Genomic DNA, 15,091 nt, shown 5'->3' with positions numbered 1-15,091 from the left:
TCATTTTGCATATCTTTTTATAATCCTTACCATACCGACGATGCCCATTTTGTGTCAGCTTGGTCAATTTGCTGGGTGTGACTTGAAATGTCAAAGTTGTTTTGTTCTTTGTGTTTTCTTATTTGGAACAATTTATCATGTGGTTGTTAATAACAAAAATGTTTAAAAAGAATGAAACATATGCAAATACAAATAACTTATTGTAATTATGATAAATAATAATATATGTTAAATTTGTTTTTTTATGCTATAGAAGATTACCTCTCAGGCATTCATCAGCATATATTTAAAGTACACTTAATTTGAGAGGAAAATGTAGTTTTGGTGGTCTTCTGAACTCTATGTCCCTGGGGCATTAACATAGGGAATAATGGGTTGAATGCTTTTCTTATTTTCTAGAACCCAAGGTTCCTTTGCCATTTTGGGATACATTTTGTGAATTCTTCAAGCCTATGAATGAGGATATTTTCTTAATGATTCCATTGGTGATATAATGGGAAAAAATACTAGTTGTGGAATAAGAAGGCTTAGATTTGAATCTTGGGTGTGCTGTTTATTATTCATATGACTTTGGGCAAGTCATGTCACTTCCCACTCTGTCAACCTCAATTCCTTTATCTCTAAATAGAGATAAGCATTGCTACCATGCCAATATCAAAAGTAGAATTTAGGACTATATGGAAATATGAATGTAAAGTACTTCATGTAATGTGCTATAGAAGTGTTAACTAATAGATTTAAATTATTACAAAATCATCTTTGTGCTAACATAAAAAACTTTAAATCATTCAGTGTTCAACTGGAGTATCTTCAGGAATGGGTTTAGGTGGAAACATATCCTGTTTCTATTATGCTACCTTCAAGGAAACCTGACATATCCTAATTCTTCTATTTTTGTTTTTCTCAGGGTGACCTGCAAAGGACACTCATCCAGGTGGACTTTGGCGATGGCATTGCAGTGTCTTATGTCAACCTAAGTTCTACTGAGGATGGGATCAAACATGTCTACCAGAATGTGGGCATTTTCCGAGTGACTGTGCAGGTGGACAACAGTCTGGGGTCTGACAGCGCCGTCCTGTACTTACATGTAACTTGTATGTTATTACTGTTGTTGGTTTATGAAATACTTTGAATAGCACACTTTTAAAGACTATAAACCCAACATATTCTTTTTCAGAGAAAGAGAGAATCTCACAAGTGGAATGAGAGGTGGGAAGAGACAGACAGACAAAGGTGGGAAGGTAGAGGGAGAGAAGGGTGGGAAGAAAAATGGGAAGAGAGAAAGAAGAAAAAGGAGATAATGTATTATAGAAGATTTCTTCCTCTACTTTCCTTTCTGGATGGGTTATCACTATTCTTGTTGCATTTCATACTGATATAGCTCCCTTAGACTCCTCTGGGAGTTGTGAACACTTGGTGAAGGGTCAAGTTAGATAGACTCGAAGAATATACCAGTCTAAATGCTGAAGCCAGAAATCTGTATCAGAAGTGGAATCTCTCACCTCTTTGGTGAAATTTTTTTGTCCCTACTTGGTTTCTTTCTAGTGTATCTCTTGGCTTTTTAGATTCTTGCTTTGACACTGTTCAAACATTTTGTGGACTAAGTTTTCTGTTTTTCTTTTTTTTTTTAGTAGTTTGATATACTGTCATATGGGGAGAAAACATTATAGATCATCAGATTATCAGTTATAGAAATTTATATTTAGAAGGAAGCTAAGAGATTCTGTAGATAAATCCTTAGCCATGTAGAAAACAGAGAGATGAAGTAACTTTCCAAAGTGATATAATTGGTAAGAGACAGAGTAAAAATGACATTTGAGGCTGTCAATGAATGTACTTTCCACTGTCACCTTCTAAGTTAGGCAACTAAAGACACCAAAGAGAACTTTCCAGAAGTTTTCATACTTTGTCATCCAGTGGTCCAGCTTTCAATCAATCAAATATTTATTAAATCCATACAATGTACCATCCACTGTGCTGTACTGGAGATACAAGGTAATAGAATAAATGAATCTGTACCATCAAGGAGTTTACATTCTAAATAAGAGTCAACAAGTTAATATCAAATACACACAGCATAAAAATAAAGTTAATAAATGAATTAAAATGCAAATACCAAGTAGGTAAATACAATCATGGGCATCTGGAAGTGAGGGCAATAGTAGCTGGAGGAGTCCAGAAAGGCTCTGCAGAAGATGTGTCTAAGCAGGCTGGCAATCTGAATATAGCTATAGGAATATAGAAAATGCATCACTCTACTGTCATCCGCTGGGCAGCCTTTTCCATTGAAGTCATCTGCTCCTTCTAAACTGAGAGTCTCTTGCTATCAACTTGCTTCTTTTTCACTGGATTACAAATTCAAGGTGGCTTCTTACCAGAGCTCTTTCTTTAGTATGCCATAGCTTTAGAGTTGTTTATGTTCTTTTGTAAGGAAATGATAGAGTACCACATTATCTTTTGACAAAAGCCCTCAGGTTAAGATTGATTGATTGATTGACTCTTGGGCAGCTAGGTGCCTCAGTTTATAAAGAGCCATGCCGGGAGATGGAAGGTCCTGGGTTCAACTCTGACTTGTCACTTCTTAGCTGTGTGTGTGTTAAGGCAAGTTCCTTAACCTCTAATCCCTACCCTTATTGTTCTGCCCTGGGACTAATACTCAGCATGGATTTTAATACAGAAAGTCAGTTTAGAAAAAAAAGACTGCATTATTCCTTCTTAACAATAATCTCCAGGTTGAGGGTGAGTATAGTCCTTTCAATTTCCCTCATACTCTTCAAAGTTAGTGCTAAAATCATGTAAATTATCCTAGGACTTCACATAGTGTAAAGTGCTCTAGTGGGGCTGGTACCATTTACCTTGGATTCCTGTAGTCAAACCAAGATTGATGCCATACAAAGTAATTTCATGAAGTGATTACTAAATACTATAAAATTTTTAGCAAACTTTTGCCCTATGTCAAAAAGTAGGTATAAGATTATTTCAAATCTTAGTTAAAAAGAGTTTGCCCTAGAATGGAAAGTGGCTTTTTCCCCTCTTCCAAATCCCATGCATTACCCAGAAGAATTAAGTAGAAAATAAGATAGAATTAACTAGCAGCATCTAACTGTACGGTTGCCTAAATAAGCATTTCCAGATTTGGAATTTTCCTAATTTATCTATGGTGTTTATCAGCAACAAAATCAGTAAGTGGTTTATGAGGCTTCCAAAGATAACTTGGATTCTATCTACTATCTATGCAACAACTCAGCTTTCCTTATCATTTCTTCTCTCCTTAGTTTAAGAAAGAGGATTTCTTTTTTAAAATATTCTCTTTCTAAAGAGTCCTTATTTAAAGTGTTCATAATCTCCCTATATTTTCAGAGAATTGATTATATGAGAGTAAAATATAATGACTTATCTGCCTGTGGAGTTAAAAGCAAGGGAACCTTAAAATTATCTAGTGCGATTTCCTAATTTTATAGAGGGGAAAAACTGAAGCCCAAAGAAGTGCAGTGATCTGCTAGAGGTCACAAAGCTAAAGAATAAGAGATCTAGGACTTAAATACACATATTCTTACTTCCAGTCAAAGACTTTCCAAAGTCTACAAAAGATTCTAAGCTTTTATGATTCTATTTATATTATCCTTATAGAAGAAAAACATTTCCCCCAACATAGGACCCCCTTCCTATAAGAATTTTGAAGCCACCATATCTAAGGGAAATAAGTTTGATCATTGTTTGCTTAAATTATTTTTCTCTTTCAATGTTGTCCTATAAATATACTTTGTATGGTTAACATTATATTTTTTCATTATACACATATACATATATTTTGTTTTTTATACCACATCTATTCCCAAACATATCCCTCCTTTCTCCTTTGCCCAATACTGTAAGCCTTCCCTCATAACAAAGATTAAGAATTAAAAAAAAATATTCAGCAGAACCAACCAACACATAACGAACTCTGACAGTATTAGGGAATAATGTACAATCAGTGTCCCCACCTTCACAGTGAAGGTAAAGAGACATATTTTCTTAAAATAAGTCTTCTCTTGGAGCCAATCTAAGTTATTAGAATAACCCAAATTAATTTCATTTTTTTTTGTTCTTTTCATTTCTATTATTGTAGCCATTGACCATATTGGTTTGCTAATTTTTATTTTTCTCTGCATCCATTCCTAGAAGTCTTCTCCACTTTCTATAAATTCTTCTTATTCATGCTTTCTTATGGTGTAGTCATAATATTCCCTTACATTTTGCATGTTATTAAGTAACTTGAACTTGGCCTTTTAAGAAAAGGTCTGGGCAATCATAATTTTCATGTTCTGATTTTGTGTCCTAAACCTGTCCTGGCTTATATGTTTCCATAGCAATTCAGTTCAACAAACATAATAGTAAGTAATAGGTGGCTACTATATGTAAAGTACTATTTAAGGTGGTGGCAATGAAGAATAGATTGGACTCAGACCTTTTTTCAGAGAGCTTATAATCTAATGGAGGAGGAGAGCACATGTGCCTGTGACTAAGGTACAAAGGGGAAAAAATGATCACTTCAAAGGAAGTATCCAAGAGAAGGGCTAAGAGACATTGGAAGAGGAAGAGAATATTTTTGGTTGAGGTAAGGGAAGGCTTCATGGTGGAAAGGGCATATCATGAATCTAAAGTGAATGAATCCTTGAAGGGAGGGAGAGAATTCAATAAACAGAACCTATTCCTGGTGCAGAGAGTAGTATATACAAATGCATGAAGGAAATGCAAGGAAGGACTGGGTAGAGAATAGGTCAGGTTGGCCCAGACCTGAGAGACTGAGTGTCTTGTTGTTGGAAGAGCAAAGAGTTACTGCATCAAAAAATATGTGGCGGGGAGTGAGGTGTATGGTGACTGGGAAGGTATGAGGGGAGCCAGGTTTCGAAAAGGTTTCAATGGCAGTAGGAAGAGGAGTTAGATGAGAGGATCAGACTTGTCCTTTAGGAAAAATCAGTTTAATATGTGAGTGGAAAATGGACTGAAATGGGAAAAAAAAACTTTAGGTAGGATGATCAACAGTTGTAAGATGAATAGTGGCAGTATCAGAGGAGAGAAGGCAGTAAATATTATAGATTCTATGAATGTAGAATTGACAGTACTTGGCACCTGATTAGAAATGGATGTAAGAGAAAATGAGGAGTTATAGATGACACCTAGGATATACCCTGGGTATCTGGGAAGACAGTGGTTCCTTTGGCAGTAATCTGAATGGTAGGCAGACAGGAGAATTTGAGAAGATACTGACATAGTCAACTATGGCTTAAATCTAAAGAGGGAAGTGCAGCCAGAATCATTTGAAGAATAGGAAGAATTTGAAAAGCCTGAAAATTTTAATGAGGGATGAAGAATAGAAATAGTAGAAATCAGGGAGTGAGGAAAAAAGGAAAGGGGAGAGACAAACAGACAGACATAGACAGAGAGACAGAATGAGTGAGAGACAGAGACAGAGAGAGTGGGGAGAGGAAGGGAGAGAGATGGAGAGACAGAGACAGAGAGAAAGACAGAGAGGGGGGAGAGGGAGAGAAAGGGGAGGGAGCGAAGGGGGAGGGAGAGTGGGGAGAGGAAGGAGGAAAGAGAGAGAGAGAGAGAGAGAGAGAGAGAGAGAGAGAGAGAGAGAGAGAGAGAGAGAGAGAGAGAATCTTAGAACTATAGTGGATTTTGATAGTAAAATTCAGATGCCATCACAGCAAATAGTTCAAGTTGAATCAATATGATTAATTAATTATACCTTCTAGAGTTCAAGACTAGAGGAACTCCTTCATAATATTTCTCTTAAAGGATAGGACTAACATATTTCTTACAAGTTTAACTGTATAATATCAGAATTTTACTGTAAAACCCTTCTTTCTTCAGTTGCCACCACCTCCAAGAAGCAAGCTGGACCTTGTGGCTCTGCCCCTCTCGCTGAAAGGGGGTTCCCCAACTTTCTTATAGAGCCAACTTCATCTCTTCCCCTCCCACTTTAGTATAGCCTTCTATCACACACACACACACACACAATGAGATTGGAAGCTCCTTGAGGTGGGCAGAACCCCATTTGGGTATTCTCAGTGTCCTGCCCATAGAAGCAACCTTAATAAAAGTTTATTGACCTGAAAAAAAAACAGCTATTATTTATCCCTAAAGTATGTAAAAGTTCATGAAACAAGGAGCAATGTTTATCAGGGCTACTGTAATATTAATTACCTTTCCCCAAAAACTCTGAGATCACTCTCCTTTTCTATGACTTAATTTATCATCCTGATGTCCATAATAACTTGGGAATCTCTGAGGCCCCTCTCTCGGTGGGAGATGATGTTTCAGTAACTTATTCAGTACCACCTGGTGAATCTCAGCCACAGACTGGGGACTAAGAAGCTAAGAAGTCTCTTAACTTTCACCTTATTTTACCTGGACCATTTTGTGCATTTGTTTAGGTGTCGTAAGCGTGTGCTACAGACAGTTCACTCTATTAACTGAGCTGATGAAATGTGAGCTTTGGTTCGTTTCAAAATGACACCTGGTTTTGGATTTACTCAGTCCTGAAATTAGGCAGTAATTACCCTAGGCGAGCAGCCCAAGGCTGACAGAATGGCTCCTCCTCAGAGCCTAGTCCCCAGGTAGATGCTCCCACACAGTGGGCCATGTGTCAACCCCTTCCGTTCTCTGCTCTCCAGTACAGAAAGGTTAGTTGAGCCAGAATCAGAGGTTATTAATAAAGGTTTGCAAAGGTCATCAGAAACAAATGGAGAAAATGTTTCAGAGGTGCTATTTCCAGTACTGGGCTGACAGCTTCTCACTGGAGCGGCTGGGTAATCAGCTGCTTCTTGACAGGAGGGAATTCCTTGGGGAGAGTGTCCACAGTGCTCTGTGAGTTTGCAAACTAATGAAACCACAAGATGCGATGACTGTTTTCTTCCTTGTGTAGGAATGCAGATTTCAGAAAGGCAAAGCTGCCTAGCTCAGCCAGTCCTGCAGTTAGCTCATCAGGGACTGTGCAGAGTTGCAGAATGAGTTGGGGAAAAAAGATGAATAGGAGATCTCTTTCCCCCTCCTTTAGCCACCCCTGAAAGATAGGCCATTTGTAAATGTCTTTCTTTTTCAGTAGGGCTAGGGGATACTGCCACTTTATGAATAATTCAGATGAAGAAGAGGTAGCTTTTTATAAATATTCAAATGATTTTTTGATTGGTCAGCAAAGGAATTAGGGTATTATCACCCAATGTACCAATTATTGTTATTTTTTACCAATTTCATATATTATGTCCTCCCCCAATCCATCCTCAATAAAAAAAAAAGCACGTTAATTTCCTGTCTGAATACCAGAGGTAATATCTAAATTGTAGTTTTTAGGGAGAGATGCCTACTTCCTTCTTGCATTTATTTACACTGGAGACCTCTAATGAACACAATTTCAGCTTTCAGATTTGAGTGAAACTCTTAAGACCAGAATGTTTGAAGACATCGGTGGGACTCAACTAAAAATCATAAATTACACATTAAATGATTTTTATTTTAATGTAGTTCAATAGCTCACTCTCTAAAAATTCAAGAAAAGACTCTAGATCTTCCTTGTCCCATAAAGTACAAGCAACAAGTTTTATCTAGTAGGGTGCTTTGAGATTCTAAGAAAGGCACCAAAATGAGAACTTCACCACCATGAAGGGGCATGCTTGGGACAGGAGAGAAAATGGATGTTCTTGGTAGGACTGAAAGTTAAGAGTACAAAAGTAGCCTGAGAGAAGGAAGGAGGGAGGGGGAGAAAAGATAAGCTGCTCTAGCACTAGATGAATAAGCTACAGGGCACAGAACCTGGAAGGGGAGAAATGAAATGACCTTCGAGCAGAAATGTGACAGTCCCTCGCTATGTGTGTGATAGGAAACACTGCCTTTTTTTAAGTGAAGAAATCAATCCCCCTTGAAGTCGTGAAAGGAAATAGAAAGAGTTTTCTGGCCTCAGCTCTTCATACTGACCACCCAGTGACTTGTAGAATATTTGCAAGAGGATGTGGGGTCCATTTAAATGTCTTCCTGATTTAAGAAAAATTATTAATGCTACGAATTAGAAATGAAACTTCCATGATTTTCCTTTCTCTCTCTCAGACTCTCTCCGTTGCTATCAGAACTTTCAGGTAGATGGTCCTGAAGAAAGGTTCTGCAGCATATATAATTCTGACATGGGCCTCATTTCCTTCCAATAGGAAAGAAGGGAAGCTGGATGGGCAGCCTGGAATCCTGGGTTCTTAGAATGTGATTTTTAACCTCTGAATCTGTTTCCTTATGTGTCACAGGAGAGGGTTAGACTAGATCTGAATTGTAAAGACAGTCTCTTAACGTGACAATATATAGCATTGATTCCAAACTGACATCAGATAAGGAATACCTACATTCAGCTTTTCTCTGCTTCCCTACAATGAGCTTTTTCTGTTTCATATAGGGTGATTCAGCACCACCTGCTGCCTCGTCTGGGCACTGCAAGGATACAGCTTCCAAGTCTAGCCAGTGTACATGGAGTAGTTTCAGCTGTGTCTTTCTTTTCATGACCCCATTTGGGGTTTTCAGCATAACTCAGTTGGGAAGGTGATTCCTCTTCTGCCATCTCCAGTATATCCAGTAGTGCCTACTTTCCTTCTGCGTCTAGTATTGAACTATTCAAGTGTCTGACTTTTGAGCCAGAAGCCAACACTCACCTGGAGGAGATATTTGCAATTGTCACAAAAAGACGTAATCTTTCTCCATCCTCAGCCAAAGAGTCCATCTAGATGGCAAAGAATTTGGCTGATATCTATAGACCATCATCATGTAAACACTTCTATGTTCTACCTAATGGCTTATTTATTACACTCATTAAGGGATCTTGAAAGTGAAAAAGTCCAAATCAGCTCTCAGCCGTCATTTCAGTTCTTCTTTGGTCTCTGAGGTTAACCCCAAGTTTTTTCAGCAAATCTTGCATGACTATTTTTCCAGCTGCTACCAGCATGGACAGAAGAGTTTTGTTTTGTTTTGAAGAAAATGTTCATTTGAAAGAAACAGTATTACTACAAATCTATCAGTGGGTGGATTGTTAATGATCAAGAATGACAGAATGGGCAGGCTCAGTACAATATTTGGGTCCAGCACATGAACTTTATAAAGATGCTGTCACTGCTGCCTCTGCTCTTCTTGCCCCATCACGTTGGGCTGGCATGAGAGAGACGGAGATATAAAAGGGGAAGCGAATCTAACAAGGAATGCTCTGATCTTTGCTGCTGAGATTGTATCATGGGAAATTCAGAGTAAAAAGATACCTTAGAGGCATAACCCTTTGGCTGAGGAAACTGGGGCTCAGAGCTGTGTAGGACATAGGTGTCTAATACATTTATTTTTAATTTAATATGTTAATTATGTATAATACACAATACACATGAAATAAAAAATATAATATAATAAGTTGATTGATTGATTGCCCAGGATTCCCACAAGTATTAAGTAACAAAATTTGGCTCCTTTGTTTTCAAATCTGCTGCTTACTCTTAACCCTCAGAGTTGTCTTTTCTTAGAGTTATCCCTTTCTATACTCTGTGGTCTGCCATGAAATTTCTTCCAAGGACCTCCATTTTGAAGGATGACTGTGTTCAAAATCAGAGCACAAATAAGAGTCCAATCCTTGTCTTTGTTGCTTCTACTTCTGTGACACTGGCCTAGTGTTAAATCAGGCCTTTTATCAAAGCTCTTAAATAGTATCTATTATTCTCCTTTTAGGTTCTATTCTCCTTTTAGAGATAAATTCTATTAAACCTGACCTCAGTAGTCAGGATTTGTGGTTAAGAAATTGGGTAAATGCACCACAGAGAAGCGAATAGAGACTCAGCAGCCCAAGCTAGCCCAGGCTTTCTAGGCTTTCTTTCCAAATATTCCCTTTTCAGTCTGTTTCCAACTGGAAAATGATCTTCCCTCTGATTCTTGTAAATAGTGCTGATCATGACGTGAGTGTTGGCATGCTGTGTCCTGTTCCACTTCAAAGACCAGCTGTATTTTGCTCGGGGAGGTGTGACACACTCCCCCAGTTTGGGTAAGGAACCTTGAAAGGATCTATCTACAAGATCTTCTCCTCTGTGGTTTCTTTTCTTTTTTTGTCTCCACAGGTCCCTTGGAGCATGTTCACTTGTCCCTTCCCTTTGTCACCACCAAGAACAAAGAGGTGAATGCGACAGCTGTTCTGTGGCCCAGCCAAGTGGGGACCTTAACTTATGTGTGGTGGCATGGGAATAACACAGAGGTAGGTCATCTCTGGCTCCCCACACCAAATTGGCTTCCTTGTCCTGAATCCAGGGATCATTCCATCTTTGCAGTGCAAAGCATCTCCTATTGATTCACAGCCCTACCTCTTGTCCAGCTCTCAGAATCGAATGAAAAATAAAAACACTGCACAGACTCCAAATGGAAGAACACACACATAGAGAATGGCAACACTCTAAGTGGACTTTGGGGACCCACCTAGTCTAATCCTCTCCTTTGAAAGATGAGGAAACTGGGGCCTGGAGAGGGGAAGGGTCTTGCCCAAATTCACCAAAACAAGTTAGAGACAGAAAATAGACTAGAAGTCATTGTTTATATAATATTTATACCAAAGGTCTGATGTTCGAAATATTAAGGAAAGAGTCAGCTTTGGTCCTTTCCTTTATGACCTCACCACTCTCTTCAAGACAGAATCACTTAGATAAGTTTAGAACTAGATGGGACTTTGCAGATTGTCTAATTCAATTTGCCCTTTTCTGAGATAAAAAAAAAAAAACTAAACTAAATCTTGACTTAGAAAAGTGGTTTGCAAATGGGTATAAACATGATATGGGTAGCTAGATGGTATATGGTATAGCAGATCGAGTGCCAGACCTTCTTCCTGAATTCAAATCCAGCCTCAGACACTAGGTGAGTGACCCTAAATAAGTCACTTTAACTGTTTGCCTTGATTTCCTACTTTGTAAAAAGAGCTGGAGAAGGAAATGGCAAACCACTCTATCATCTTTACCAAGAAAAGTCCAAATGAGTTCATGAAGTTAGGCACAACTGAAAAGATGAAACAACAAATAAACATAAGTTGGTGACAGACCCAGTAAAGAATCCCAAGGTCCTGACTTGGATCATGTTCATTCTATGATACCAACTTGTCTCCTCATTTAGCCTCATTATATAGTGTGGTCACTTTAGATATGTTTCTAGAGTAATTTTATTTTCACTTTTCAAAGCTCTTCTCTATGCCTTATGCCCTTTGATACTCTCAATAATTCTGGGAGATCAGTCGGATAAATGTTAATATCCTCATTTTTACAGATGAGGGAACAAAAGCCCAGAGGTTGAAGTGGAACCATGCTGCTGGTTAAATACAGAGCCAGGTCTCCTGACCCCTAGCCTACTGCTTTTCCAACTAGACCACATTGATTAATTAAAATGAGTCTTAGTGAATAAGACAGAGGATCATAGCTATTGCAGTCAAGTGTACCAAACTCAGAGAAAAAAAGACAGAATGGTAATAGATTCCTAAGGAAGGGCAGGGGGTGGTGGGGTGGGAGGTGAGGGTGGGAACAGAGGAGATTGACTTCATCATCATAGTAATATAAAATAATAACATAAATTATCCTATATAAATATATAATATAAAAATATAAAAATTAAGTAATATAAAAATAATAACACATACAGGGATTTAAGGTTTTCAGATTACTTTAAAGTCATCATCTTACTTAATCCTCAGTTGTTCACTTATTTTCAGTCATGTCTAATGACATCAATTGGGGTTTTTTTTTGGCAAAGGTGCTGGAATGGTTTGCCATTCTTTCTCCAGCTCATTTTAGAGGTGAGGGAACTGAGGACAACAGGATAAAATGACTTGTCCAGGATCACACAGCTAGTAAGTGTCTGAGGCCAGAATTTTCTTAACTCCAGGCCCTCCATTCTATCCATTATACTGCCTAGTTGCATACTTCATAAGTCTAACTATTATATCCATTTTATAGATGAGGAATCTGAGGCCCCAAAAGGCTAAATTACAATCTCAGGGTCACAAAGTGAGTCACTCAGTGTTTCTGAGGTGCAATTCAAAGCCAGATTTTCTTGACTCTTAATTACAGTTCTCTATCCACTCTTCAGTTCTGACAACCATATTATGGGACAAGAAATCAATTGGGTTCTTGGCTATATAGTCTAGGAAGGGGAAATACAGTCTATGTAGGAATCAGAGATATCTTTCTCTCTGGAGGTCCCAAAGGCAGTATCTTCCTCTTGCTAACTCTGGGGCATGAAGTGACTGTGTTTGTTAGTAGTCTTGATCTTTGAACAAAGTCACTTTTAATTTGGAGACATTAGCCCTTAGGCTGGGTGCATTTTCCAAATAAGTCAGTAAGCTTCTTCTCTGGAGCTGAATCCTGCTTTTCCTGGAGAGGTGTCTTTGCATAGCCCCAAAGTGTAGAAAGTCTACTCACTAACCTGCCTACTGATGCCTTTTTGCAAGACTGTGATAGAGCCCATCATTGGCTTTACTCCCACCTCTGCCAGGAGTAAAGAACAAAGAAGTTCTACCCCTTCTCCCTGTTAAATTACCTGTGGAAACGTGGCCCATTACCTCTCACTGGTGGATGAGGCATGTACCTACTTTGACCCTCAGAGAGAAGGGGAGGGGAAGGGGTGAAATGAAAAAAGTCTAGAATCTTTCTGATGTTTCATTGCAGAGTATTTCATAGGTTTTTCCTCTCATGGACACACACACATTTATGCACGTGCACACAGACACACACCCCTCCAAAATTTCTCCCAATAAATATTAATATTATCAGACTTTAATTCTGAGCTTACTGCTTCCCTTTCCTCTACATAAGCTTAAATGAATTTTGATTTAAAAATTAATTAAGTGAACTCAAGGAAAGTCTAAAAAGCAATGTTTTTGTGAAAATGAGTCAAGGGAGGTCAGTAGGCTAATAATCTTTTACCTTCTGTACTCCCATGGCCAATTCTCTGGCAAGGCACCATACCAAGTGCCTTTGATTCTTCTGTGGCTTTTTTTTTTTTCATTTGGTTTCTTCAATCCACTATCCAATTAGTACCTAATTCCTTCCGGGGAAAAAAGGGCAGATTTCCTAGCAGCTACCTTGTGCAAAAGAGTCCACAGGATCTACTCAAAGGAATCCAGGACCCTGAGCATTCCTGCTCTCTAACTAGTAGTTTAGTTCCTGTGGATGGTCAACAAAACTTGCATGGAACCAAAGTAACAGAGGATCCCTAGACTATTCAAAATCTCTCTTCAATCCAAGAGAAGACAAATACAGACATTCTGCATACAAAAAACTATGACCCATCTTAATGATCCCAAATTGAACTTTCTGAAAATGGATCTCACAAAGATAGCTACCTCAGTCCTGGATTCAGAGAGCTGGAGCCTGAATTTCCTTGCCATTTAGTACCTGTATGGCCTTGAGCAAGTCACTTAACTTTGTCTTCAGTTTTCTAATCTGAAAAATCAGTGTTGAATGAATTATAATTAAGGCTCAGTTATTCTACACATAAAACCAGAGTTGAAATAGTGAGCAGGCATTGAAAAATATCTCTCCCTATTATATCTAAATTGGCATTTCTGCTAATTATGACAAGTTCTTGGCCCAGAGCCTGGCACATTATAGATGCCTAATAAAGCCTTGTTGATCAACTCATTGATTGATTGGCCTATACTGATAGCAGGGAGGGAGGGAAAGGGAGGGGCAGTTTCATCTTTCAACCCTGGGCTTCTGTTTATGTGATTCTAGCCACTGATTACCCTGGAGGGAAGCAAATCATTTAAGTTTACTTCTGAAGGAATGAACACCATAACAGTACAGGTCTCAGCCGGGAGTGCCATTCTGCAGGACACAAAAACCATTGCAGTATATGGTGAGTGCCACTTTCTGAGATGGGACAGTTGCTTTCAGCTTAAAATGAATATCACTGGTATGAATCTGGAGGGGAATGGGGATGAGACTCTTCAAGTGTTGCCTAGAAAAGACTGGGAAGCAAGAGGTCATCATAAGATTAAGACTCAGAGGCAGAGAAACTCTAAAGGTCATCTCTTCCAACCACTTCATTTTAAAGTGGAGAAAAATGAAGCTTTCTCAGAATATTTACTGCATAGAGTTATAATGGAAGGAAATGCTAAATTTCATTTTATTGTTCAGTCATTTCAATTGTGTCCAGCTCTATGTGACCCCATTTGGGGTTTTCTTGGCAAAGATACTGGAGTGGTTTTCCATTTCCTCTTCTCCAGCTTATTTTACAGATAAGGAAACTGATATAAACAGGATTAAGTGACTTGGCCAGAATCACAAGCTGGTAAGGGTCTGAGGTCAGATGTGAATTCCTGAAGATGAGTCTGCTTGACTTTAGACCCAAAATTCAATCCTCTGAACCATCAAGCTGCCCAAATTTCATTTAAAAGTTAGTAAAAGTAAAGATGAAACTTTTTTCCCCTTTCAAGCTCATAGATCCCTTGAAATTTATTCCTGGAGCCTGTGGATTTCTAGATAAGAACTTCTAGCCTAATCTCTTGACTCAACATTGATACTTTGATTGCTATGAGGACAGGAGCAAATTGGTGCTTGTATATCTGCATAAATGGTGAATTGAAGTCTATAGAAGTTAGATCATTTTATCAAGGAGAAATTCTTGGTCCTATGGTGAAATTCCATTTTTCCCCCTGTAAGCTGCTCAGTTCTCTTCTTCACTCTTATCTCACCAACTTGACAGCAAGATAAAGTCCAGAAATTCATTCAGAAGTAAAATTGAATATAGTTTGAAGGCCAAAGAAACTTCAGGAACAGGTGTCTGGAGTGGGTACATGCTTAGCACACTCTTCAAAAAAATGACCCAGAGAGAGTAGGCTGCAGGTAAACCAATGATTCTTTCTTTCTTTCTTTCCTTCCTTCTTTCCTTCCTTCCTTCCTTCCTTCCTTCCTTCCTTCCCTCCCTCCCTCCCTCCCTCTTTCTTTCTTTCTTTCTTTCTTTCTTTCTTTCTTTCTTTCTTTCTTTCTTTCTTTCTTTCTTTCTTTCTTTCTTTCTTTCTTTCTTTCTTTTCTTTCTTTCTTTCTTTCTTTCTTTCTTTCTT

General features: G+C 38.5%; 1 protein-coding gene across 4 annotated transcripts in view; it reads left to right on the top strand.

The window, feature by feature from the left end:
- Positions 1-15,091, top strand: part of SORCS1 (sortilin related VPS10 domain containing receptor 1) — a 746,046-nt gene that overhangs the window by 679,781 nt on the left and 51,174 nt on the right. For all 4 annotated transcript variants that reach the window (XM_044665551.1, XM_044665550.1, XM_044665553.1 and 1 more), the window contains exons 19-21: positions 908-1,094; positions 10,113-10,246; positions 13,761-13,884. In XM_044665551.1, the coding sequence (XP_044521486.1) occupies positions 908-1,094; positions 10,113-10,246; positions 13,761-13,884 (445 nt within the window). The remainder of the gene's footprint in view (positions 1-907; positions 1,095-10,112; positions 10,247-13,760; positions 13,885-15,091) is intronic.

The sequence above is a fragment of the Gracilinanus agilis genome, chromosome 2 (assembly GCF_016433145.1).
Source record: "Gracilinanus agilis isolate LMUSP501 chromosome 2, AgileGrace, whole genome shotgun sequence".
NCBI classification, from domain to species: domain Eukaryota; kingdom Metazoa; phylum Chordata; class Mammalia; order Didelphimorphia; family Didelphidae; genus Gracilinanus; species Gracilinanus agilis.
Note: the sequence above shows the minus strand (reverse complement) of the source record. Positions and strands in the feature narration are given on the sequence as shown.